The 23,021-nt window shown below is 38.6% G+C and overlaps 5 protein-coding genes across 12 annotated transcripts in view; 2 read left to right on the forward strand and 3 right to left on the reverse strand.

The window, feature by feature from the left end:
- The window catches only part of LOC105456730 (GPI ethanolamine phosphate transferase 2), a 38,136-nt gene extending 15,118 nt beyond the window's left edge, over window positions 1-23,018 (forward strand). The window contains exons 1-14 of one of the 5 annotated variants that reach the window (XM_011700986.1): window positions 9,362-9,447; window positions 13,338-13,549; window positions 14,204-14,405; window positions 14,495-14,704; window positions 14,800-14,994; window positions 15,201-15,555; window positions 18,564-18,757; window positions 19,012-19,239; window positions 19,555-19,733; window positions 20,262-20,482; window positions 20,650-20,803; window positions 20,935-21,235; window positions 22,211-22,377; window positions 22,473-23,018. In XM_011700986.1, the coding sequence (XP_011699288.1) occupies window positions 9,439-9,447; window positions 13,338-13,549; window positions 14,204-14,405; window positions 14,495-14,704; window positions 14,800-14,994; window positions 15,201-15,555; window positions 18,564-18,757; window positions 19,012-19,239; window positions 19,555-19,733; window positions 20,262-20,482; window positions 20,650-20,803; window positions 20,935-21,235; window positions 22,211-22,377; window positions 22,473-22,713 (2,868 nt within the window). In that variant the 5' untranslated portion in view covers window positions 9,362-9,438 and the 3' untranslated portion in view covers window positions 22,714-23,018. Of the gene's footprint in view, window positions 1-9,361; window positions 9,448-13,337; window positions 13,550-13,641; window positions 13,763-14,203; window positions 14,406-14,477; window positions 14,705-14,799; window positions 14,995-15,200; window positions 15,556-18,563; window positions 18,758-19,011; window positions 19,240-19,554; window positions 19,734-20,261; window positions 20,483-20,649; window positions 20,804-20,934; window positions 21,236-22,210; window positions 22,378-22,472 lie in introns of those variants that run through there. The other 4 variants (XM_011700988.1, XM_011700987.1, XM_011700989.1 and 1 more) reach the window with 4 other exon arrangements.
- LOC105456733 (multiple inositol polyphosphate phosphatase 1-like) lies at window positions 227-5,233 on the reverse strand. Its single transcript, XM_011700996.1, has 9 exons — window positions 5,068-5,233; window positions 4,844-4,969; window positions 4,549-4,724; window positions 4,002-4,109; window positions 3,462-3,572; window positions 2,945-3,077; window positions 2,465-2,675; window positions 2,155-2,367; window positions 227-815 (listed from the first exon to the last, which is right to left on the reverse strand). Exons 1-9 carry the CDS (start codon window positions 5,231-5,233, stop codon window positions 596-598), a joined length of 1,464 nt encoding a protein of 487 aa, XP_011699298.1. The 3' UTR covers window positions 227-595.
- On the reverse strand, window positions 5,889-7,070 carry LOC105456799 (tctex1 domain-containing protein 3-like). Its single transcript, XM_011701111.1, has 3 exons — window positions 7,023-7,070; window positions 6,445-6,638; window positions 5,889-6,054 (listed from the first exon to the last, which is right to left on the reverse strand). Exons 1-3 carry the CDS (start codon window positions 7,068-7,070, stop codon window positions 5,889-5,891), a joined length of 408 nt encoding a protein of 135 aa, XP_011699413.1.
- On the reverse strand, window positions 8,719-11,913 carry LOC105456732. Of its 4 annotated transcripts, XM_011700992.1 has the most exons (6): window positions 11,714-11,913; window positions 11,266-11,327; window positions 10,756-10,975; window positions 10,525-10,615; window positions 9,981-10,211; window positions 8,719-9,417 (listed from the first exon to the last, which is right to left on the reverse strand). In XM_011700992.1, exons 2-6 carry the CDS (start codon window positions 11,267-11,269, stop codon window positions 9,304-9,306), a joined length of 660 nt encoding a protein of 219 aa, XP_011699294.1. In that variant the 5' UTR covers window positions 11,270-11,327; window positions 11,714-11,913; the 3' UTR covers window positions 8,719-9,303. The 4 variants fall into 4 exon arrangements, with proteins under 4 accessions (XP_011699294.1, XP_011699297.1, XP_011699295.1 ...); XM_011700995.1 differs by lacking the exon at window positions 11,266-11,327 and having other exon boundaries at window positions 11,798-11,913; XM_011700993.1 differs by lacking the exon at window positions 11,266-11,327.
- LOC105456729 lies at window positions 16,225-17,943 on the forward strand. The gene has a single exon (XM_011700985.1). It carries the CDS (start codon window positions 16,682-16,684, stop codon window positions 17,699-17,701), a length of 1,020 nt encoding a protein of 339 aa, XP_011699287.1. The 5' UTR covers window positions 16,225-16,681; the 3' UTR covers window positions 17,702-17,943.
- Window positions 23,019-23,021: the final 3 nt, after the last annotated feature.

Genomic DNA, 23,021 nt, shown 5'->3' on the forward strand with positions numbered 1-23,021 from the left:
CTCTCTCGACGTTTCTATATACAATGCGCGTCACGCGATCTCTTCGACCCCGTCAGTTAGCGCGACCCGGTTAAGGACCCGGTCGGGGCGTCGCCGCGCCTCCTCTCGGCCTAATTATCGGACAGATAAGGTCTCGCGAAATAAATGATGTAATTAGGGGCATCGGGGGAATTTTAAAAATCGCGTAGATCCCACTGCGCGATTCGAAGCCCGAGAGGACGTGCACAGGCGAAGCGCGGAAGGAGTTTATAGCTGAAAAGGCTCTAGGTTAACTAGAACAGACCTTTCTCCTCTCTTTATTGATCAAACAAGTGTTTCTTTACCGCAGTACGAATTAAGAAAACGTATGTGTTGTTTTAACCTTCTTTCTCAAATTTAGAACGGGGCGAGAGGGAGGAGCTTTTTATTGCTTCGTTTAACTCGAATGAAATTCGAGAATTTGTAATTGTATCACAATTACAAATTCATAATAAGTCATCATTTTTGCGTGGCATATCATAACTTTTCAACCGCGTCCTAATTTTTATCTTTATCACTTTGAAAAGCGACTAATATCTCGCATTAAGAAAAATAGAAAAATAATAGACTTTCAACGTTAATTCGCGACTTTTTTACAAGCTTCCGCGCTGCAATTGGCCGCGATAGCGGCCAACTGCTTCTTCAGCTGCGCCCAATCGCAGACTCCGTTCACACTGCAGCCTTCGAGGATCTCGGGATTCTCGTTCAGGTAGAAGGTGACTTTGAAGGAAACATCATTGGCGTAATCATCATTGAAGGCGTAATCATAATTGAAGGCGTCATCGCTCGACTCGCATCTAACACAAAAATATTTCAAATGGTGTACGATATAGATAATACATAATACATATATTAAAATCATATAAAATAAAATAGATGGGAAAGAGAGAAGAATTATTTTGAGGAAGAACTAAAAGAATCGTCGGACTCGCGTGAACTAAAATTTTTAATATCAAATTCCCAGACAATACAAAGTCCAAAATCGAGACAGAAGACTTAAAGGCGTCTAAAGACGTTCTAAAGACGTCTTTTCTAACGGGACATCTTATATCCCGATGTTGTCTGGATTTGCTCTTCTTAAAGGGTTACGTCACTCTTGAGGCCTTAAAAGATATCTAAGTTTGGGATTTTTTTGTGGGTAGATAACTTTATTAAAAATTTGTTTAGAGGACATTTTTGTGTGTGTATATATACATATATATATAAGAAAGTAAAAAAATATATTTTTATTTTTTTATATCCAAAATGACGCACTGGCCTACTTGCGGAATACCTTTTTTCTGTAACTTCAAATCGATGTACAAGATTCCAGGCACGCGGTTTGAACAAAATACAAAAAATTTTCATTATCTACATATTAAAGACTAATGAAGTACGTAGGAGTTTTTCAAAACATTGATTTTTCTCAAATACTCTGGCAGCTATTTTTACGAAAAATTTGTATTTTTGCCAGTACCAAATCTTTCGTAAAATAGCTGCTATTTTGAGAAAAATCAATATTTTGAAAAACACCTACGTTATTAGTCTTTAATATGTAGATAATGAAAATTTTTTGTATTTTGCTTAAGGTCAAGCCGTGTGTCTGGAATCCTGTACACTGATAAAAAAAAGGGATTCCGCAAGGTGTATGCCAGTGCGCCGCTATTTTACATAAGAAAAATAAAAAAATATTTAAATGAAGAAATATATTTGAACTCCCTTTAATCAATAATAAAATTAACTAAATTAAATAAAGGGGTCATGGGAAAGTTCAGCCGAAACGTACGAACTAGTTATGTAAATTCTTCCTAACAACTAGCTACTATGTAATTATTTTATTAAAATTTGTTTTGTATTTAATTTGATTTTTGATTGCGCATGACTTAACACGCGCTATGTAACTCCCATAGTCCCTTTATTTTAGTTAATTCTATTATTAAAAACATATTTTTTTAGTTTCTAATATATGGACAATAATGTAAGTAGATTTTGAATAAAGTTAACAATTTACTCACGAAAAAAATCCCAAACTTTAAGTATTATTTTAAAATCTCAGGGATGGCCTAACCCCTTAATTCCCTTTTTCAATGTGACGGACATCGTGCGACGTATATCTTGGCAATCAGTCAATTATTTATAGTTATCCTGATCAATCACCTGTGGAAGATCGCCGCGAAATTCGCGGCGGACGGCACCAACTGGGAAACCCTCCAGTTTCTCTCGCTCATGTCTAGGAAGTTCGCGGGCGTGATCGGCCTGGGATCCTTGGCGATTCCCATCGTGGTCAAGAACAGCGACATCATGTACGAGTGCGCGAAGTAGAACACGCCCATCGGCTCGTCGTCCGGTTCCTCCAGCTCCTCCAGTTTCCTGCATAATTTTAGTTGTGAGAAAAAAAAAAGATATCAAAAAGAGAGGAGAGCTTCTTCAGGTCAAATCTCTCGTTGAAACCAAGGGGTTTGCTTACGCGAAGTGATCGAGCATGTCCTGAACGAGATGACACCCGAGCTCGCCGCTGAGCTTCTGCCCCGGACCGACGTCGTAGTAAAAAAGCAGATCTTCGACGTACTCGAAGATCCGCATCTCGCCGTGGGTGAACACGTCGCACCAGGGCGACGGTTTGTCCGGGTGCAAGGCTTTCTCGAAACGACACGCGTTGTAAAATAGTCTCGCATCCTCTGAAATTATTGCGTAACAACAGGAAATTCGCTGATTGATAACTGCAGGAAATTGATAATTGATTGCTAATAATTGATAATCGGGTACGGCTTCAAATCGGCTCCTCAGCTGCTGTCCCGTCTGTTTTGTGCAACTGGCACTTCTAAATCTACTCAAACGTATATTCATACTATTATTTGGAATTAGAGGCGCGCATTAAAGTTATTATTATTATTATTATTATCATTATTATTTAAAAGCTGATATCGCTCGGTGATTGGTTACTCACCTCGGCTGATGGGGAGGCCCAAACGCTGACCGATATTCGCGAGGACTGTCATCATTTCCGGGCCGTTAAGAAACGCGTGCATCTCCTTGTACTTCTTCCTCTCATTCTTCCAAGACACGCAAATGTCGTATGGCTATTTTAAATAGATACTATGAGAAATTTTCATACGTTTACCAATTTATTAATATTCGCAATGTGTTTTCGCAAAAGGGGGAAAAAAATTAACAATTTTGAGAGTGTCTTCCTGAATGACTCTTTCAGACTCTTTCTCGCGTTGCACGGCACGGAAAATTATTAGAATTTTAAAATAAATGGGAAGAGTTTGCCGCAACAGTGGGCTAACCATTTTGTAAAAACAAAAAAATTCGTCTTTAAAGCGATGGAAAAACATCCCGTTTTTCTATACCAGTATCACGTATTCGGCTACACTGTGGGTTAGCCTTTTGTTGCAGTCCTTCAATTATCGATTACCCGAAGTGAGCTTTAATGAAATACGTGCAGACTATTGATTTGTTACCTTCAACAAAATGTCATTAACGATCGGCACCACTTCAAGCTTGATCGACGTGTTACTGAAATCCCTTTGTGAGGATTTTGTGATTGTTTTTTGTACGTTCATCGATTCGAACTAGAAGGTAAAAAGATACAGTCAGATAAAAAGGTCTATTAATTTCTTTTTACACAATAATCTTCATTGATACTTAAATTTAAAAATAATGAAGTTTTAGTTAGATTTCACCAAACGATCGTATGTTATGAAGTAGAAAAACACTGGACATGTTGAAAAATACCGGTTTTTAATTGACACGTTAACGACATCCTCAATGACATATATATATTGTCTATTATAGTAGAATGCGCATTATAAATTAAACTGATATTTGCATACTCGTTTTTACATACTGATGTGTTTCTAAAAGAAACTTTCCTTCAACCTATTGAAACTTTCAGTTGTGGTCAATTAAATTATTCTCTAGAGTCTAGATCGTTACTTCACTCACCGGCCGTCTATTAATTCTTTAAGAAAGTACAGCTTTTTCCAATTTGTTAATATTACCTGCGGCGAAGCGCCGTTAGTCGGCAATATTTCGGGGCTATAGTCCAAGACTCCTTTCATGAAGGACTCCATACTAGCGATGGTATGTTGCGAGGCCGTTGATCTAAACTGTAACATTAATCGTCGGATTGATTTATTAATTAATAGATTTATTAATATATAAAAATATTTAAGACATGAAGATGTATAAATTAATAATATAAATATATTATATAACTTAATATTATATATAAATAATTATATAAATATATATATATATATAACTTATTTATTATAAATTAAATAATTTTACACTAATTTATTATATATATTATATATATTATATATTATTATATATTATATATTATTATGTATTATATATTATATATATTATATATTATATATATTATATATTATTATATATTATATATTATATATATTATATATACATTAAATAATTTTTACATTAACTTATTATATTTATATCGTATTTTACAATGCTTTTTAGATTGAGAGAAAAGAGAAAACAAAAATTGAATCTCCTCCGTATCGTAATATCCTTCGTTACCTTGTAATAATTGGTCGCGTTCGTTTTGAAGAGCCCCGGCAATTTCTCTTTGATTCTTGTGGCGAGCGACTCCAAATCCTTTTCACCCTGTAACGCCAAGTGCTTTCCCTTACCGACGGCCATCTCGGGGCAAGGTTTCCAATTCTTCAGATCAGTCCTTTCGTGGAACTTCGCGCCTACGGGAGCGGTCGTTAGAGTCGCAAAGATAAAGCATACCCCGCGTACGCGGTCACCCCGTCGCGTCGCTCGAACGACCGTCGGAGAACTTGGAAATCTTTAGGATTCTCTCACTCACAGGTCCCGTTGCCCGCTAGTATAAGATCTCGAATGTGCGTGAGATTCTGGATCCGCGCAATATTAGACTCGCTCGGATATCGCATCCCGCCTGTGTTCAGCATCCATATCTGCACAGGTTGGCAGTCTGAAAATCGCACGGTCGAAAATCAGGTCTTATCCAATTCTGATCTCGCGAACATTCGCGGGCCTTCAGGAAATACGGCGACGAGTACATATACTCACCCTCTAGAGTCATGGTGTCTCCGGTTTCGTAATGAGCGTAATAATACGCGGTCTTGGTGCCGGTGTAGGGATAAATGTTCTTTTGACAGGACAACTCGGATCTGTCAAACACCGCGCCTTTCGCCAGGCACATCACGGCAATGAAGAAGCAGAGTTTCCCACACATTCTGCGAATTCTCGCTGTTTTAGATTGAGAAAAAGAAACGGACGGCAGTCACATTTCTTGGAAGTAATGAAGCGATAAAACCAGTTTTTTTTTTCAAACAATTGAGTCTAATATACGGGAGAGAAACGTCACGTGCATTCGAAATGTAGATAATTATAAAATAAAAGAGGATAAAGGAAAAATAATAATTTTAAGTGAGAGAGCTATGTATATACGGAGAGAATTTTCCTTTAAAATTTAAATTAGTTATTTTAAATTTTAAAATAACATTTTCTCCGTGTATCTACTCTCATCGACGTTTTTAAATAGACTGTTATCTTAAGAATATCACCTGGCTAGATCACAATGTCTGAAATATGTTCCTTCACGTGAAAGAGAGAGAGAGAAGAGCGCGACTTATACTTTCGCACGAACAAAAACACGGACTGATGAGCGAATATCACTGATTGACTGTCTCCACGAGATTTTGCATAAATGCAATCAATTGATGTATAAATTATATAATAAATAACTATCCCGTGTAATCGCGGAGCGAAAAATTCTACGGAGATGAAATGTCACCGCAGCCTCACTGTTCGCATGATGAATTTTTTTTCCCCCGTATAATCAAAAAACCCGTCGCGAGGAATCCGGAAACAGGTTCGCGGTGCGCGTTTCACTCGTAATAAACGCCGAACACACTACACTGAGCGTGAAAAGTGCGACCCTCGAACGTAAAGGCGGAGTATCTATCTCTGTCGCCGTCCCAGAGGAAGCCGAGGGTGGTTTCCACGGACTGACTGGTTTTCTCGATTAGAGTGACCGTGACGACAATCCTGTGCCTGTGGAAGGGAAAGGGATTTTTTTTCGTAACGCTCGAGGAATTTTTGTGAATTATACCTGCAGTCGCCAAGCTCGTGTCAACGCCCGGTCAAGTTATCCAAAATTCTATATACTTCAGAAATAGATATCGATCTCTAAGATAAATTAAATATATAAAAGGAGCTGTAAATATATAGAAGTTATTATTTTGTTGTTATTTTAGCATACTGTTTTTTCTTGTGCTTTGGAATGTTTTGAGAGAGAAAAAAAACAAAGAATCTAAATGATTTACTTGCGTTGTCGATATTGGGACTGATGCTACTTTTGATCGTATATTTATAAATCTAACATTTATGGAGAAGATCTCCTCTCCCCCGCCCCTTTTCCTCTCTAGGAAATCCGCCACGCACCTGTCGAAGTTGAGCTTCTTCACGCGCCGTCGTATTTCCGCGGCGATGTCTCCGCATAATTTCACGGCCTCCGCGTCGTCGTAGGCGATCTCGTCCAAACGATTGTTCATCACCGATTTCACGATCTTGTCCACCAGATCGGTCTTGAACGGATTCTGTGGCTCCGTCCGATAATTGTTTTGATATTTCGGCACCTGCGGCAAATCGCTGTGCTCGCAACAATTTAATTAAGAGCCTCCTTTCTTGCCTAACTTCTTGTCTAATCTTGCCTTAATTCCACACTATTATTATATATTTTTTTGTATTATAGAAATGTATTTCACGTTTTTAAATAAATTTTACATTTTGTCATGTATATTTTTTATATTACTGTGTTATATTTTTAAATATTTTATGGAGATTACTATTACGTAACTCGCGAGATTAAAAAAGAAGTTGATTTAAAGTCTATTTGAGAATCAAATGATCGTTGTTATCAAAATAAGATCTTCGATCGAACGATACATTTTAATGCATCGATGCGAATTCCGATGATGCAACGTGTCTCGAAGGAGCACTTCGTATCGGTGGTTTTTTACCTCATTGTCGTCGCAAGTTTTTTCACTCGCTTCGAGCTGGTGCGGCATAATGTCGATTTCCGATGATAAATCGATCAGAATAGACCTTTAATATTCCATAAGAATTCTCCCACTCTTCAGCAACAATTCTCTGGTTGATTAATCCTGGCAAGGACGCGCGTATCTAAGGTAAACTGTCAGTTACTTGGAAACGCCGCGAAGATCGATCGACGGAAGCAAGAATAAATATATTTGTGTACAAGTAAATACCTTAAGAAATTTAAGAAAGGAACTTGAACGTACGTTGAGAAAAGATTAAATTATAATCAAATTCGTGATTCTCCTGTAGAAACACAGAGATAAAAAAAAACTTCTATAAAGCTATACATTTCAAAACGTTGCTTTCGAGGAAAAGTTTGCTAAGAAGCTATAGTTTACGTTACGTATGCTATAGATTTTTAGTGAAATTTTCCTAAAAAACAACGTTTTGGAATGTAGCCTAAAAAAGCAAAAATATGCAATAATTTATAAGATTCATCAATTGCATTATCAACATTTATTTGAAATCTCATTTAAAAATTTGTTGTTTTGGGGGAAAATATATCTTCTTGAGAATCTGAAACTTAAGAAAATTGTTTTTAAACGTTCATTTTTCTCACATCATTATATTATATTAAGTAATCTTATAAAATTTTATTTTATGATTTTACAGAATTTCGAAAACATTTTATTACGCGCTTCGTGAATAACTTTGTGTTTCTTTAATAAGGATACAGTGTTATAGTACAGACAGACGTATTTAATAATCATCTTTATTTTTCATTGTACATCGTATTTAATATTTGTAATATTTCCATCAGCAATTTTCTCAATCGCGAGCCTCGGAAAACGTCTCGTTTTAATTATCATTCTCAACAAACAACTCATTTTCTTTCTATTAATATCTCCGAATGCGGGCCTTAAAACACGCTTTCCACACACGTATGCACAGCGGTGATCGATTTTCAAAACTTGCGTAAAATGCATGCCAGAAATGCTTTGCCAGAATCGAGGAAATATACATATATATGTATATATAAGCTTAAATTGTTTCGAAAAGTATTTGTGGACGCGACATCATGCGAAGTTTTTCGGATCATCTGGAAAACTTCGAAGAGACTTTTACAGACACTTCCGATAGGAAGAACTTCTGAGCGCTCCACCCGTTTCGAGGGTTCCTCAAGGACGCAAACATGAAAATACGCTCCGAGGAGCGAGCGCGCCGAGCGCGCTTGTCCTCCCTTCTGATCTCGGGCCACTTTTTTGATTTCCGTTTCCGTTTCGCAATAGTGCGGTGGGGGGTGAAAATATGCTCTCTAAAATATATACTGGTATTACATTTATCGATACGTCAATTCCATTCACAAATTCCTAAGGTGACACGACGAACCGGCGCGGTGGTCGTTACTTCTCGAATTTCAACGTGCAAGATCACAAGAGAAAGACAAGTTTCGAACAATTATTAAATTAAAGTATATGTATCACTAGCTCTTTAGAAATAATACACATATGTACATGTATTCATTATTTATAATTGTAATCTACACGGAGAGAATTTTTTTTTTAAATTTACCCTGCAAATCATGTTAATTATGGGACAATATAGTATTTAGGCAAATTTTACTGTGCACTACAATAAGATTTTGCAGTAAAATTTATTGTAGTGCACAGTAAAATTTACCTAAATACTATATTGTTTCACAATTAACATGATTTTCAGGGTAAATTTTAAAAGAAAATTCTCTCCGTGTAGAATCCTCCTTGAATCATCTTCCACTCTTTCTTTCTCGTCTACATCACAGAAATACTTACAATTACCTGCAATCGTAAGTATTCGTCAATTAAAACATTGTTAATCCTCAAGTGTGTTACCTATTAAAATTGAAGTAACTCAAATCTCCAACAAATCAGCGCGCGGAATGTTTACGTAGAACGCACAGTAATTAACAATATCGTGCATAAACAGTTACGTAAATTCTTTATAGAAACTCTGAAGCGCGCGAACGCGATCTTAATATTTTTCTCCCTCGGTCCCAAGAGACTCGCTGCATTCAGCATGTTGTTTCGCGTTTCTGCAGAAACCCCGGCGCGTCTCCGTGAGGTAGGCATCTAAAACGTGTGTTCGCACCGCGATTGGCTCTTCGACGGGGAAAACTCCCTCCGACGGGGGAGGGGAAGAGCGGCTCCTGGATCAGCGGATCGTCCTCGCGGGACGTCAAGCGCGTGAAAACGCGCCGCGTTAAAGCAAAGCGACGACGAAGCTCTAAGACAGCATCTCCACCTCCGCTTGGATGTTCTGGCGCGCCTGCTCCTCCAGCTTGTCGCGAAACTCCACGGTGGCGAAGATGTTCGGGATCTGCAGGAAGTTCTGCAACACCTGAGGAAATGAGGCGTCAGAATGAATATGGTTAGCCTGTCTTTACGTAAATGTGCGCTAAATTCTTTTCCACTTCAGACACAATTTTTAAAGATGTAGAGAAAAAAAAGATGCAGTATATTATATAGATCTCTCAGATGGAGATTACAATAAATATAGCACTTAACATTTTTTTTTACAAGATAATTTTTTTCTAGATACAATATCTTCTAGATTTGAATTTTGAGAAACACTCTAGTCTTCTTTATGACCGGTAAATCCAACGGAATTTAATAATAATCTCAGAATAATAACAATATTTTAAGATTTTTATTAAAGTTTGTTCCATTGAATTAATAACATTCCGTAAAAGAAGACTCTCTAAAGTCTTCTAATAATAATAATTATTAGAATTATAGTTATTATTACTGCTATTATTATTGGAATTATAATAATGATTTGTTATTATTATTATCATCTCGGTACAGCTTTGTATTTTTTGATAATATTTGGTTCAAGTCGAAACCATTTCTTTTTGTCGTTCACGTTATACATACACTTCGGGGTTAAACGGGATGACTCACCTTCAGCCGTAGTGCCGTGTACATGGGCTCGCTGAGGAAAGAGTACTCCCCGCGTATTCGCTCCCTGTACTCGGCGTAACTGTCCGGAGGGGAGCCGAGTACCGCCATATCCAGGTCCAGGAAGTAGTGAGCATCCTCGCTGCCGAAGGCACCGCCAACCTTGTGCGCCTCGGTGCTGTGAGTCGCCGCTACTTTGAGCAGAGCACAAGTCTCTTCTCTGAGATCCGCGTCCTAGAATTATTATTATTATCAAATCACTCAGGTCACCGTTGTGAATATGACAGAATTCGATTATTCATCTCTCGGGAATTCATTCTGTCTTTGACTCCAAAAAGTGTTGATAAACTTTCAAACGATTATGATTTAAGTTACTTCTCTTTTTCGTTCTATTCTTCAGTATTTTAACATTTTTCTTTTCGTATAAACTGTATCAAAAATTTTACGATCTGGAAAGTTTGAGAAAAAAGGTACGTCAAACGAGAGGCTGAGAATTAAATTCCCGTGAGAGATTAACGAACAGAAGGTCGCAGGACTGTTTACTCACCGATGGAATTTCGGCCTCGTCGGCGAAAGCGTTGAACTGCTCGAGATTTTTGTCCTCGCTGAAGACCAGAGCTTTAGGATCGTACTCGAAGCTGCAACGTTAGATAATTTCGAGTCAATCAGTGTTGCTGAGCGAAACGATGTAACATAACAAATTCCGTTTGAGTAAAAGGAAAAATAACGCTGCCAAGATCTTCTATCGTCGCGTTCGTTGCCGCCGCGCTGCACTCACTTTTGAAAGAATATGGCGAGCAGGACGGCCCGCGGGTTTTTGAGATTGCTTTTGATTTCGTAGTAGTGATTCAGCTTGTCCCTGAGCGAGTCCAGGTTGTGGTACTTGCGTTTCTCCTCCGAGTAGACCTCCTGCAGGCGGGTGAACCAGGAGTCGCAGACCGCGGCGTCCAGGCCCTCCGTGGCTTCCTTCCAGCTGTCCTCCAGCGATGCCATTGCCGCTGAAATTGTCCGTTCCGTTTAATCCGCGAATGCTTCACGGGCATGAAAGAAAAGCGTAAATTACTTATCAATTAACAGCCGACGCGTTTACCGTCAGGCTTAATTGACATATGTATATTTGTCTCACAAGGACTCTTACAATAATTACAATATGAAGAATTTCAATTGCCTCACATAATTCGCGCTTTTCCGAATTAATATTAAAATGATTAAATAGCTCGTAATTTAATATTTCAGAAAACTTTAAAAGGGGGGGTATTAATTATGTTTGCATGAAAGTTCTACGTACACATTTATAAGTATTTCTCTCAAGATAGTGTCGTTAATGGATTAAGTTTCAGTTGAAGCTGACTTGCGGATAGAAAAGAATACGATTTCACGGTCATTTTCATACTCAACAATCGAAGATTTGTTATAATTTCAAGAATTGGATATGTCGAGACTCTCGAAGACGCTCCGACGTTTACATAGGTATAACAGATGTGTGGAGGTCAATGTCAGAGAAAGACGAAGCGTCAAGAGATCGAATTCGCTCGGGAAATATCTAACGGGAGATAAGGTTCGCGGATCCGAGGGGGATTTCCCGGAAGCGGTCGAAAAGTCGCGTGAGTCGCGAGGGACGCGTCGAGAGACCTGGGACTCTGCCAGGAGCAGAGGATTCGATCGGCTCGTGAACCGCGAGCTCGCGCACGCGAGTGCGAGAGGACGCGCGCTGTTATATCGTGGCACTCACTTACAATTTCCGACGGACGAAGCGTCGGCGAGGAGCCAAACACACGCACACGGGTTTTTTTTTCGGGGGAGGACAGCGGGGGAATTACCGGGGCATGATCCTCGCGACACCACACGCGCGAACGCCTCGCGAATGACAGAGCCCCGCTTGCGCTGGCGGAGCGTCAGCTAACGTTACGTTGCGCCGCGCGTAGGCCGACAAAACAGTCCACCTCCACTTATTGATCCGGCGACGGTTGAGCTCGCTCGAGCTTTCCTAGGGGGTGGCCGCGACGCGGACGCCCGCGGACGCGGACGCGCGGTTGTCACGCTATATACCGTGCGGAAGCCACGCGCCCGCGTCCGTCGAGCGCGCGATTTCCGAGGGAGGATCTTGCTTTCGCAAAATCAATTTCCTTCGATTTTGACGGCGCGAGAAGTGCAATTTCAATATATATCGCTGTGTAATTATTGAATTTATACACGGAGAGAATTTTTTTTTTAATTTACTCTGCAAATCATGTTAATTATGAGACAATATAGTATTAGGCAAATGTTACTGTGCACTACAATAAGATTTTGCAGTAAAATTTATTGTAGTGCACAGTAAAATTTATCTAAATACTATATTGTCTCACAATTAACATGAAATTCAGGGTAAATTTTATAAGAAAATTCTCTCCGTGTATGAATATAATTAATGAATGAAATTTAGACCGTGCAACTTCAATAAATAACTGTCTTTTATACGGTTGAAGCAGGTTCTTATAGTGCTTAATAATATTTTATGTGTGTGAATATATATATATATTTTTCAGTTCTTTGAAGTCGATCCTAAAATACGCTCCTAAAGCTGGAATAATAATATTACAAATTAAATTGACAATCAATTTAATACTAAATGCTATAATTATTAATAAAGATCTTTAACTTATTACAAAGAATTTTTTATTATTAATTTAACTATTTATGTGTATCGTATGTTTTTAATTATTGCATTCACATTTTTTTTATCACATTTGTTTTACGTATATACGTATTATTTGCTTCTTTTTGAATCACTTATCATGCAAGAAATATCACGCGGAAAAGATTTTTAGCATTGTAATGATATATAATGGTAGCAATTTTTTAATTTGATCAATCAGATCAAATTTTGTCAGACAAACTTGTGACGTCACGTAAAATTTTCCACCTCGGTATGTACAGTCATGGACACATCGGTTGCGACACTTTCTTTTTTATAAGTTTCAAAACGGACTAATATTTTGCAAATGCGGACCACGATTGGTGTTGTACTGTCTCTAGACTAAAGATGGTACATCGTGGTTCGCATTTACAAAATATTAGTTATCTATAAACTATATATTATGTATATTAAATATATATTAGAAATGTATATTAAATATATATTAGATGTATATTAAATATATATAAAGATGTATATTAAATATATATTAGAAACCTATAAAAAAAAGTGTCGCAACCGATGTGTCCACGACTGTACATACATGATATATTACTCCAATTTAAATTCGATGGCGAACGCGAGAAATTTGAAATCTCGCGGATCGAGAGATCGAATATCACGGCGATCGATTGCAAGAGTCGAATTTCGATAGCCGGCACTTGCCACTCTTGTCTTATCAGCTGACTGCTCTAAACATCGGACGCTTTGCACTTGCCTGTCGGAGTTATGGAAGGATGCCCGGACATAATTTGTTATTGTTGTACGTGCTGCTGGTCGCACCGATTTCTATCGCTTTGTTTCTATACGGTTTCTTCCCCGTCGCTCATCATGCCGACACGAATGACACGATCGCCTCGGAATCGGATATCCCGGATTACGTCGGTGACGTGAGGTGAGTTAACCTTAAGATTATCGTGGAGGAAAAAAGGAGAAGGGGCTCTATTTACCTTTAGGAATTTGTTTAAAATTTTATTTAAAAAATAGGAAGAGTGATCAGTAATCTGTAAAATAAGAAGATAAAACAAGAGTGCCTATGCTGTTTGATCTCTAAAGGAAAGATCGAAGGCACGTGCATTATTCTTCACCCGAAAACAACTTTCAAAATGTAAAGAGAAATAGACCTAAAATTATTAGTCGCTTTAATGTATCTATTAATAAATAATGTTAAATAAATAGTGTTCATAAATAGTAGTAAATAATATAAGTGTAATTTACTAATAATATATATATATGATTAGTATATATAAATATTAATTGATCATATTTACATTAAACATGATTAATATAATTAATATAAATCAGTTTGTATAAACAACTTTCAATGTTATAAAAGTATAATTTTATTTTAACTGATATATCTACAAAGCTATAATAAAACGTCATTTTATTTTCATTAATACTGTAAGGAAGTTAAAAATATATTCAAATCGAAATATTACATAGTATTCCATTTTCATCATCAAATTATATATTAAATAATTGTTAACATGCATTTATCAATTCATTTGTTGATATTCTAATTCAAAATTTATCGTACTGCTTGCAGAGTAGACAAACGTGAGTTATACGAACGAAAAGCATTTAGATTGATAATCATGGTGATCGACGGACTGAGGTGGGATTTCGTCGCGGGTCCAATGGGAAAAGTCGCCATGCCGTTGTCTAGTAGTCTACTAGCAGAGCACTCCTCGGGATGTCTGCTGCGGGCTAAATTGCAGTCGCCGACGGTGACGATGCCCAGGATAAAAGTAAGGTTTCAGCTAATTTTGCTAGCGATCCGTTCGAAAGTATTCCAACACGCCTGAGGAGCCAGTTTGTAGGAATCTTTATTTGCTAGGCGATGATGACTGGTACAGTGCCGAACTTTGTAGATGTAGTACTGAACTTTGGGAGTAAGCCTCTGCAGAGCGACAATCTGTTGCTTCAAGCGAAGGAGCACGGGCACAGATTAATATTTTACGGGGATGACACTTGGCTCTCTCTGTTTCCCCGTACATTTGATCGTCACGATGGCACCACTTCGTTTTTCGTTACAGACTTCACGGAGGTAATTAATGTATCACAATAATTAATGTAATTAATGTATCTTTGTTTATAAGATATTGGTATTGCGAGACTAACTGTTTGCTAAATTTTAAACAGGTAGATAATAATGTAACTCGACACCTACAAGACGAGTTGAATTCCTACGATTGGTCTGTGATGATTCTTCATTATCTCGGACTAGATCACATTGGCCACGTCGAAGGTCCGTTTGGCCCTTCGATTAAGCCTAAATTACGGGAAATGGATGGGATTGTCGCTCAAATAGCCCAAAAAGTGAAAGATTGGTATAGGGTTAGTGCTTGGAAAATTATCTCAATCTTTGCTTTATTATCTTTTTCTCTTTTTTTTTCAGAATATGCATAATGTGTATAAAAATAGTTTATATATATATATATATAATTTATAAAATGTTATTTAAAAAAGAAAGAGAAATATTGGAATTATTTTATTCTTATTTGCAACGTAATAAAATTGTATGTTTGCTCATTTATTTGCAGAGAAAAATATTTACACTCTTCGTCGTCTGTGGTGATCATGGGATGAAGGACTCGGGCGGTCACGGCGGCTCGACGCCGGAAGAGACAACGGTGCCGTTTATTATGACAGGGCTGCCTTTTGAGCCGTCTTGTCGTCAGGCGGACGGTGAGCCGATTGAGATCGAGCAACTCGATATTGCGGCGACATTGTCGGCCGTCCTCGGACTACCTATTCCTTCTACAAATCTCGGCTCCGTGTTCCTGGACAGCGTCCACGATATCCCCGACGACAGGCGACTCTTCCTCCTCCATTACAATTCGAGGCAGGTGCTCGACCGTTTCCGGAAGCTCGTGCACGACGAGTCGCAAATTGAGTGTGAGCATTTGACTTAAAGAGTTATTATTCGCGCGGGGAATGTTAAGGCGATGCTGAAGCGACGGCCGAAATATCGCTGTTTTACCAAAGACTTTGTGCGTATGCATGCACGCGGTATTGTGTAGGATGTAGTGTGTGTCGATGTTTACCACTACATTAATATAGCACGCATCCATACACTGTAGTTTTATACACAATCTTTTCTCATATATTAAAAAGCACCTAGGCTCATTATAGTGAAAGCACAGTACTATTCTTTCACGTGAGCCCCTTTCACGTAACACGGGGATTGAATTTCATCCGCGTTTTTCCATTAGTGTCTGTACTCTAATTTTCAAATCTATAAAAGTAATATATACGAAAATTATTGCATTTTCGTCGATAAAATAGACGAACTCCAGCATCGCCTTAAAAATTTTTCACAGATATTCAGATAGCGAGGAAATAAGATAACCCCATTATAGAAATTTAGAAAACGAGAAAAAAAAGAAATATATCAATTACTTGATATTCGAAATCCAAGTTGTGTCGAGAATTCAGGAAGTCGAAAATATATTATCGATTTCTAAAATGTGAAAGGGAATACTCTCACGACAATTTTGTCTTATAATTTCAAAAATTTCTTAGAACTATTTTATTTATTCTTATGCAGGTATCAAAAAAAAGTAAAATCGAACGGTGGTGAAGGACCTTATAGCTAAAAATCATAGTAAGGACGCAAACGGCTTATTATCAAAGCATTTTCTTTCTCGTATACTTTAATATCAACAAAGATATCCTTCAAAGGATCTCTGGACGAGACTGCATCCGACACTATTTCTTTGCGTAACACATTTCACTGCAACAATTGACATCACCTCTCGATGGATTGAGCTACCCATCGAGCGCGTCTCCAGGTGGCGGATAGGAGGACGGCCAGACGACGCTGTCGTCTGGTTAGCGGCAGTCATAGCCTCCCTGCCGGCCGGCAGAACGAGGTAAAATTGTCGCCGCGGACCAGCTCCCCAAAGCCAAGTTGTGGGCGAGAGTCGTGGCGAGGGCTGCGTGACACTGGGGGAGCAGTGTCGCTAACGACGCCTCCGGGGAACCGGGCGACACCCCGCCAGTAATCGAGCCTTACCCACGCATGCGGGGCTCTGCGTGGGCCGACCGTGTCTTTTCCCTAGCTGCTCGTGGGATTCAAATGGAGAAACTTGAAACTGTTAAACTCGAAACTGATGTAGACACTGAAATCAAAATAAAGACGGAGGCCGCTGAGGAGGTCTCCGACACGCGTGACGCGGACAATACCACCGACGTCGCTCGATTTCTGGACTCGAGGAGTACCGTGTTCACTACGAATAAACTGAACAACGCTACGGTGGTCGGAAACAATACTCTCTTCCGTTCGCAAAGAAATTGGAGGAGGAGGAGGAAGAAGAAGAAGAACTTCCCGTCTAACTTGGCCTTTAATCACCCGGCGGCCTCGACGGCGCCACAGGCAACGGCGAGCACATCCGTCCACCACGGCGTCAAACGTCCGTACAGTTCCGTCGACGGCTTCGCGCCGAACAGCGCTAAGAAGCTCAAGGTGTTCGACGAGAGACTACAGACGGTCGATCATCGCCTGATCAGAGCGATAGTGTCGACGGACAACGCGCCGTTGGGTCCGGAGCAATTGACGCTGTTCCGAGGTGCTGTCTCGCGGGAGATCGACAAGATCGTCGGTGGACCCGTGCCCAAGTTTTACGACTCGTACGTCAAATTCGACGCGATAGTAGTCAGATGCGTCGACGACGCGTCGCTCCGCTGGCTGTCGCTGCAGATCGGGCGCATCTCGCCGTGGCCGGAGGCCAAGCTCAAGATGATCGCCTACAACGACCTGCAGAGGTGCTATCGGGCTTGCGTGTGGATCCCGGGTCCGCACGAGGCCACCGGGATCGTGCTGCAGCGACTGAACCGGCAGAATCCGTGTCTCAACACGGCGAGCTGGAGGATATTCGCCGAGAACGGCTCTTCCAAGAATGGGAGGAGTCTGTTTCTCGGGATGCCGGAATCGGACTTCAGAAGGCTCGAGTCGCTCAATTTCAGGGCCTACCTAGGCCTCGGGCAAGTCAACTTTGCCTTTACCAACGTCAGTCAGGAGAGCTCGGTCGCGTCCAATTAATGTCTTCGTTAGTGGCTTCGTAATGTCTAGTCATTTTTTTCTTTAACTCGACCGGGACGGGCTTAACTTTTTGATGTAAATAAAAGACTAAGGTCTAAAAAACACTTTTTATGTCATCGTTCTTGCTTGGTGTAACAAAGAACACGGTATTTTTTTATTATATGTTTATCGTTTTTTTTCCAATTCTGTATAAGTAAAGACAAATAAAAAATTGGAATATATTTTCCCCTGTGTATCAAAGATAATTTAGCATTTATCAATTTTATTGTGTGACGTTCGTCTTATATTCGTTTTATGTTTCGTTTGTCCTTCGGAAATCTCAGACTTAAAAGAAAAAGCCTAAACTGTGGAACGTCCATGAAGATCACAGCAAAAATCCTTCGAGGCTTTAATTGCTGTTAATAATGACTAACAAGAAGACAATATATGGCCATCGTATTTGAAACAATTTATCGGAAATTATTCAATCTTTTTTTTTAATAGAAAGTGGGTTTAGAAGTACCTTCTTCCGGGCTTTGTCCAGATTCTCGCTTGAAGCCTCAGAAAAAATTGTTGCTGATTAAAAATCTATTCGTTGGAAGACGACACCGAATAGTCAACAGCTGAGAAACAGAGAGATGCTCTGTCAAAGGATTATATTTCCTTTTTATTATCACGATGGCAGGAAATCATTCCGCTGAAACTTAAAAGCGATAACGAATTAAGATCAACTACTTATATATTATTCCCTTATAATATTTACATTTGTATTTTCATTTATGCTTTCTTCTGCAAGTAGCATCTTTTATCATCTGTTTTGATCCTTAAAATTAAGATCCTTTGGAATTAATGGTCGCATGAAGGGAGATTCTATATTTTCCAGACATGAACGGAAAGTATTTAGATGCCGAGAAACTGCACGTCGCTTGGTTGAAAGGGAACAGGAATCCTGAGATGGTCGAGAATATCGCCTCGTCTTATAAGGCGATCCTTAAGGAGATGAGAGATGCTCTAATTAGTAGCACAATCGAATACGACTTTCGCTCGATGGCCGCTGCCATGATCTTCCTGTGTCAAGTGAGTAAAACATAGTATATTCCGGAAAGATAGTATCTAAAGTTAATATTTAAAAAGTTTTTTTTTTTAAGTATTATATTATAAGTAGTTGAAAAATTATATTTAAAGAGCATTCAAATAGAAGTTAAGGAGATATAATCCCGCTAGGTAGATCCAAAGATGTAATACGTAATTTTATAGATAAATAAAATAAATGAAATTTCTTTTGCTCTAAATTAAGAAATTTGTAGATAATTTTCTGCATCTTTTTTCAGATACTTGTCATTTTGTTTTTTGTGCAAACCGCCGCTTGGACTACGCCTAAAAAGACCGCATCGTTCTTGACGCGAGGAATTAATTATCCTGACAGTTTCGGAAGCGCAACTTCTTTCTATCCGACGAATGTATTTAAAGCTATTCTCGCTTTGCTATTCTTACTAATCAAAGGCATTATTTATATCAATATTAATCTTTGCACGGGAAGCAAATTATCTCTAACGGAGGTGAGAATCAATATTTATTTAATTTTCAGCGTTAAATAGTAAAAAGTGTTATTAATTTAAGCGGTTAAAAATATTTCTCGCGCGATATAAATAATTATGATCTCTACAGGTTTAATTATGTTTTTTAAAATGGAAATGAAAACATTAGTAAATTTTAATACAAGCACTCTGAATTATATTCTTATTATTGTTTTCTATAGATCAAATTTCTGCTGTATATTAGAAATTTTTGAACTCGAATAAGATTTTCTTTCAAAAGTAAATATTTTATCTCCATTGTAATATTTTAATTTCCGATTTTTTTTTTGAACGCAGATCACGAAGGGATCGAAGATACGCGTAGTGTTACAGATCGGCGCGTTGTTGCACATAGCGAGCCTCGCCGGCAGCAGTTTCGTTGAGGAGGAGCATCAGACATGGTACTTCTTCTGGTCTAGTACGATTGCATACTTCCTCTATCGTTATTCCACAAGATTACTCGCACACTATCGACAGTAAGTAGAATTTTCTTTCCTGATGGTCATTCAAATCAGACACTGAATATATTATTCGTTCACGAAAGATTCAGCACTTAATTTATATAAATTTTCCAGAGATTATATTATGCTTCATACATTTTATGTGTAAAACAAACAGAAATTGATTCATTAGTTTTGCGATATTTCTTTAGGTATTCTTTAAATTTCGAGGGATTACATTGCGTTTTCATTACCTACTATTAATTATAGATAAAATATGAAAAACGTAATAACGTAATTCTTATCAATTTATTGCTACGTAAATTTATAAAAAAATATTTCTTTAGATATTCTTTAAATTTCGAGGGATTACATTGCGTTTTTATTACCTACTATTATTTATAGATAAAATATGAAAAACGTAATAAAACGTAATTCTTATAAATTCATTGTTATGTAAAGTTATAAAAAATACAATAATAATGAGGTTCAAGTCAGATTTGAATGCTCCATCACGTCACACCTGAATCTCTCCTCGCAATCTAATAATACGATATATAATAGCGATCTTACGAGCGCTGAGGTGCTAACAGAGGCATGTCCAAGTTGCGGCATCACCAGGCGTCACGTAGAACTTTCCGTTAAGCTGCTGTTGCTGCTGATCGGACACAGAGTTCTGCGAAGGCTGAACAGCACCGGCGACAAGTGGGCGCATCTGGCCGACATAGCCCGCTGGTTGAAGGCGGACGACAGCAAAGTCGGGATGACGCTTCTGCTTCTAGCTGGTAATATGTCTAAACGTGCTGAAACGAAGATCTTTAAAAAAATCTTCTCTCAACGTAAATACTGAAATACAGATGGTCTTTTGATTATAAACGATTGGGAAATGAGTGTCGTCTCTGCGCGAGATATCCTGTGCCAAGATTTAACCCGGTGACGTTCATTTTTTCAGCGCTCGTTCTTCTAGTCTGGATCGCGCACGAGTGCGAGGATAGGCAATACAGGCGGCAGTCGTTGCTCCTCAACACGGCTATCGCGGCGTGCATATACCTTCGCCACGCGTCCAACGGTGCCGTCGTGAAAATCCCGTCGTATCCCGCGTCGAGGTAAACGCGATTGCGTTTTACTTATACGTGTTCCACGTAAACGTCAAGAAGTTTATCAGTCCTTCGTCGAAGCGACGAACTGTCAATATCCGCGCACGTTGTCAAGGAGCAAATTGTCGCGTCTGTTCCAGTGGAATACACGAGGTGCAAGTGTTTTGGGGGCTAACAGCGCTGTCCCTGCTGAGCTACGGCTACAGAGCGGCGTTGACAATCGGGCGCAACAGACGGCGTTTCGCGAGCACGATGCTGTTCTTCATCGTCAACACGTGGGTGACGATCTCGGCGATGCTGCACCAGCCGTACAACGTGATCCTGTTGCCGATGCAGATCGTCGCGAGCTGGACGATAGAGACTGTGTTGCGAGAAAACGATCTGCTCGATCTCGGGGTTTTCGTACATTACATGCTGGGCAATGTGCTCTATTTCTATCAGGTAATTGCCTTGACTTTTTGACTTTTATCAATTCACGTGAGCAGAATGAAAAACCTCTGACAGAGAGAACTTAATATTTTCAATCGAATCTTTTTTTTCTTCTAGATCATTTTTAGAGGAGTTTAAAACAAATAGAAATTGATACATTAATTTTAAGACATTTCTTTAGGTATTCTTTAAATTTCGAGGGATTACATTACCGTTTTGATTACTTGTTAATTATAGATAAAATATGAAAAAAAAACGTAATGCCTGACTTTTTGATTTTTATTAATTCACGTGAGCAGAATGAAAAACCTCTGACAGAGAGAACTTAATATTTTTAATCGAATTTTTTTTCTTCTAGATAATTTTTAGAGGAGTTTAAAACAAACAGAAATTGATACATTAGTTTTACGATATTTCTTTAGGTATTCTTTAAATTTCGAGGAATTACATTGCCGTTTTTATTACCTGTTAATTATAGATAAAATATGAAAAAAACGTAATAATTCGCTTATCAATTTATTATTATGTAAATTTATAAAAAATAGAAGAATGATAAGATTCAAGATATGAATAATCCGTTGCGTCACCTGAATCTCTCCTCGCAATCTAATAATACGACAAAAGCGTCTTTTTCACAATATTGATATTTGTTAGAATTATTTTTCCGTTGCTTGAATTTCTGCAAACTTTCGTTAGGAAATAATTCAAAGCATTCGTAGAGTTAGCGTATTGCATATTTAAATATACTATTAATCATATAAATAGATATAGTTAATAATATGAATAGAGATAAAAAAATAGAGATTCAAGCTTCGAGAGAATTCTCACAAAAAGTTTCTTTGGCAAGATATAAAAAAAAATTTTAATACAATTCAATAAAATTTTAAACTCGTTAATCTAATAAAATTTAATAAAATTTTAAACTCGTTAAAATTGTTATCAAGCCATTATATAACCTTGTATTGTAAGGTACGATTGATATTTTAGGGCAACTCCAATAGCCTCGCGAGCGTAGACGTCGCGGCGGGATACGTCGGTCTGCGTTCCTACGTGCCTCTCATCACCGGTGTGTATCTAGTCATCAATACTTATTCCGCCCCCGTCCTGGCCTACTTCCTGCTGATTTACTATCGGCAGCTGAGTCAGGCGTACCGGTGAGTACCCCGCGAATTCTAAAATTCTTGTGTAGAACGACTTGATGCAGGTCCGGTGGACGATCGTTATTAACGAGAGAAATCGATGTCTGCAGCACGGACGTCGTCACGCATACGAGCAGGACTTACATCGCGTGGAGGCTGCTGACGACAGCCGTCTACATGATCATCGTCACCAGCCAGCGTCACCATCTGTTCGTGTGGTCGGTGTTCTCGCCGAAATTACTGTACGAGGCGGCGTACTCCGCGACGATGTGCTGCAGCGCGCTGCTGGCGTTGCTCGTGACCGCGGTGCAGTCCGCAGTGATTCCTAAATACGCATCGTACCAGACTTGAGACGACGCGACCGGATCGCGCGAGAAACGGATCGACGTTTGTACATGCTTGTAAATGAACGAATTTATATTTTTCTAAAAATTAGATTTAATATTATTAAATGATATGTATATAGTTTAAATATAGTCTATAATATAATTAAATCCGTAGATAATAGCGTTTCGATCCCGATGAAAAAAGACTGACAGAAGTAAATTCTGATGATAAAAAATGAATTAAGTATGAATACGAATTGAAAATCGATCATTTTTTAAACTTTGTACATCATTAACTGATGAACGCTCGGTAAAGTAAATTTGTCACACAGA

The sequence above is a fragment of the Wasmannia auropunctata genome, unplaced genomic scaffold (genome assembly GCF_000956235.1).
Source record: "Wasmannia auropunctata unplaced genomic scaffold, wasmannia.A_1.0 LD335556.1, whole genome shotgun sequence".
NCBI lineage: Eukaryota > Metazoa > Arthropoda > Insecta > Hymenoptera > Formicidae > Wasmannia > Wasmannia auropunctata.

Coding starts and splice junctions, on each gene's coding strand:
- LOC105456733 (XM_011700996.1), bottom strand. CDS start 5,233: ATGTGTGGGAAACTCTGCTTCTTCATTGCCGTGATGTGCCTGGCGAAA. Junction 4,110..4,548: donor ACGCGACCAATTATTACAAG/GTAACGAAGGAT, acceptor TTAATGTTACAG/TTTAGATCAACGGCCTCGCA. Junction 2,368..2,464: donor GACATGCTCGATCACTTCGC/GTAAGCAAACCC, acceptor AAAATTATGCAG/GAAACTGGAGGAGCTGGAGG.
- LOC105456799 (XM_011701111.1), bottom strand. CDS start 7,070: ATGCCGCACCAGCTCGAAGCGAGTGAAAAAACTTGCGACGACAATGAG. Junction 6,639..7,022: donor AAACTTGCGACGACAATGAG/GTAAAAAACCAC, acceptor GATTTGCCGCAG/GTGCCGAAATATCAAAACAA. Junction 6,055..6,444: donor AAGAAGCTCAACTTCGACAG/GTGCGTGGCGGA, acceptor TCCCTTCCACAG/GCACAGGATTGTCGTCACGG.
- LOC105456732 (XM_011700992.1), bottom strand. Junction 10,616..10,755: donor CTCGCCATATTCTTTCAAAA/GTGAGTGCAGCG, acceptor CTAACGTTGCAG/CTTCGAGTACGATCCTAAAG. Junction 9,418..9,980: donor ACACGGCACTACGGCTGAAG/GTGAGTCATCCC, acceptor TCATTTCCTCAG/GTGTTGCAGAACTTCCTGCA.
- LOC105456729 (XM_011700985.1), top strand. CDS start 16,682: ATGCGGGGCTCTGCGTGGGCCGACCGTGTCTTTTCCCTAGCTGCTCGT.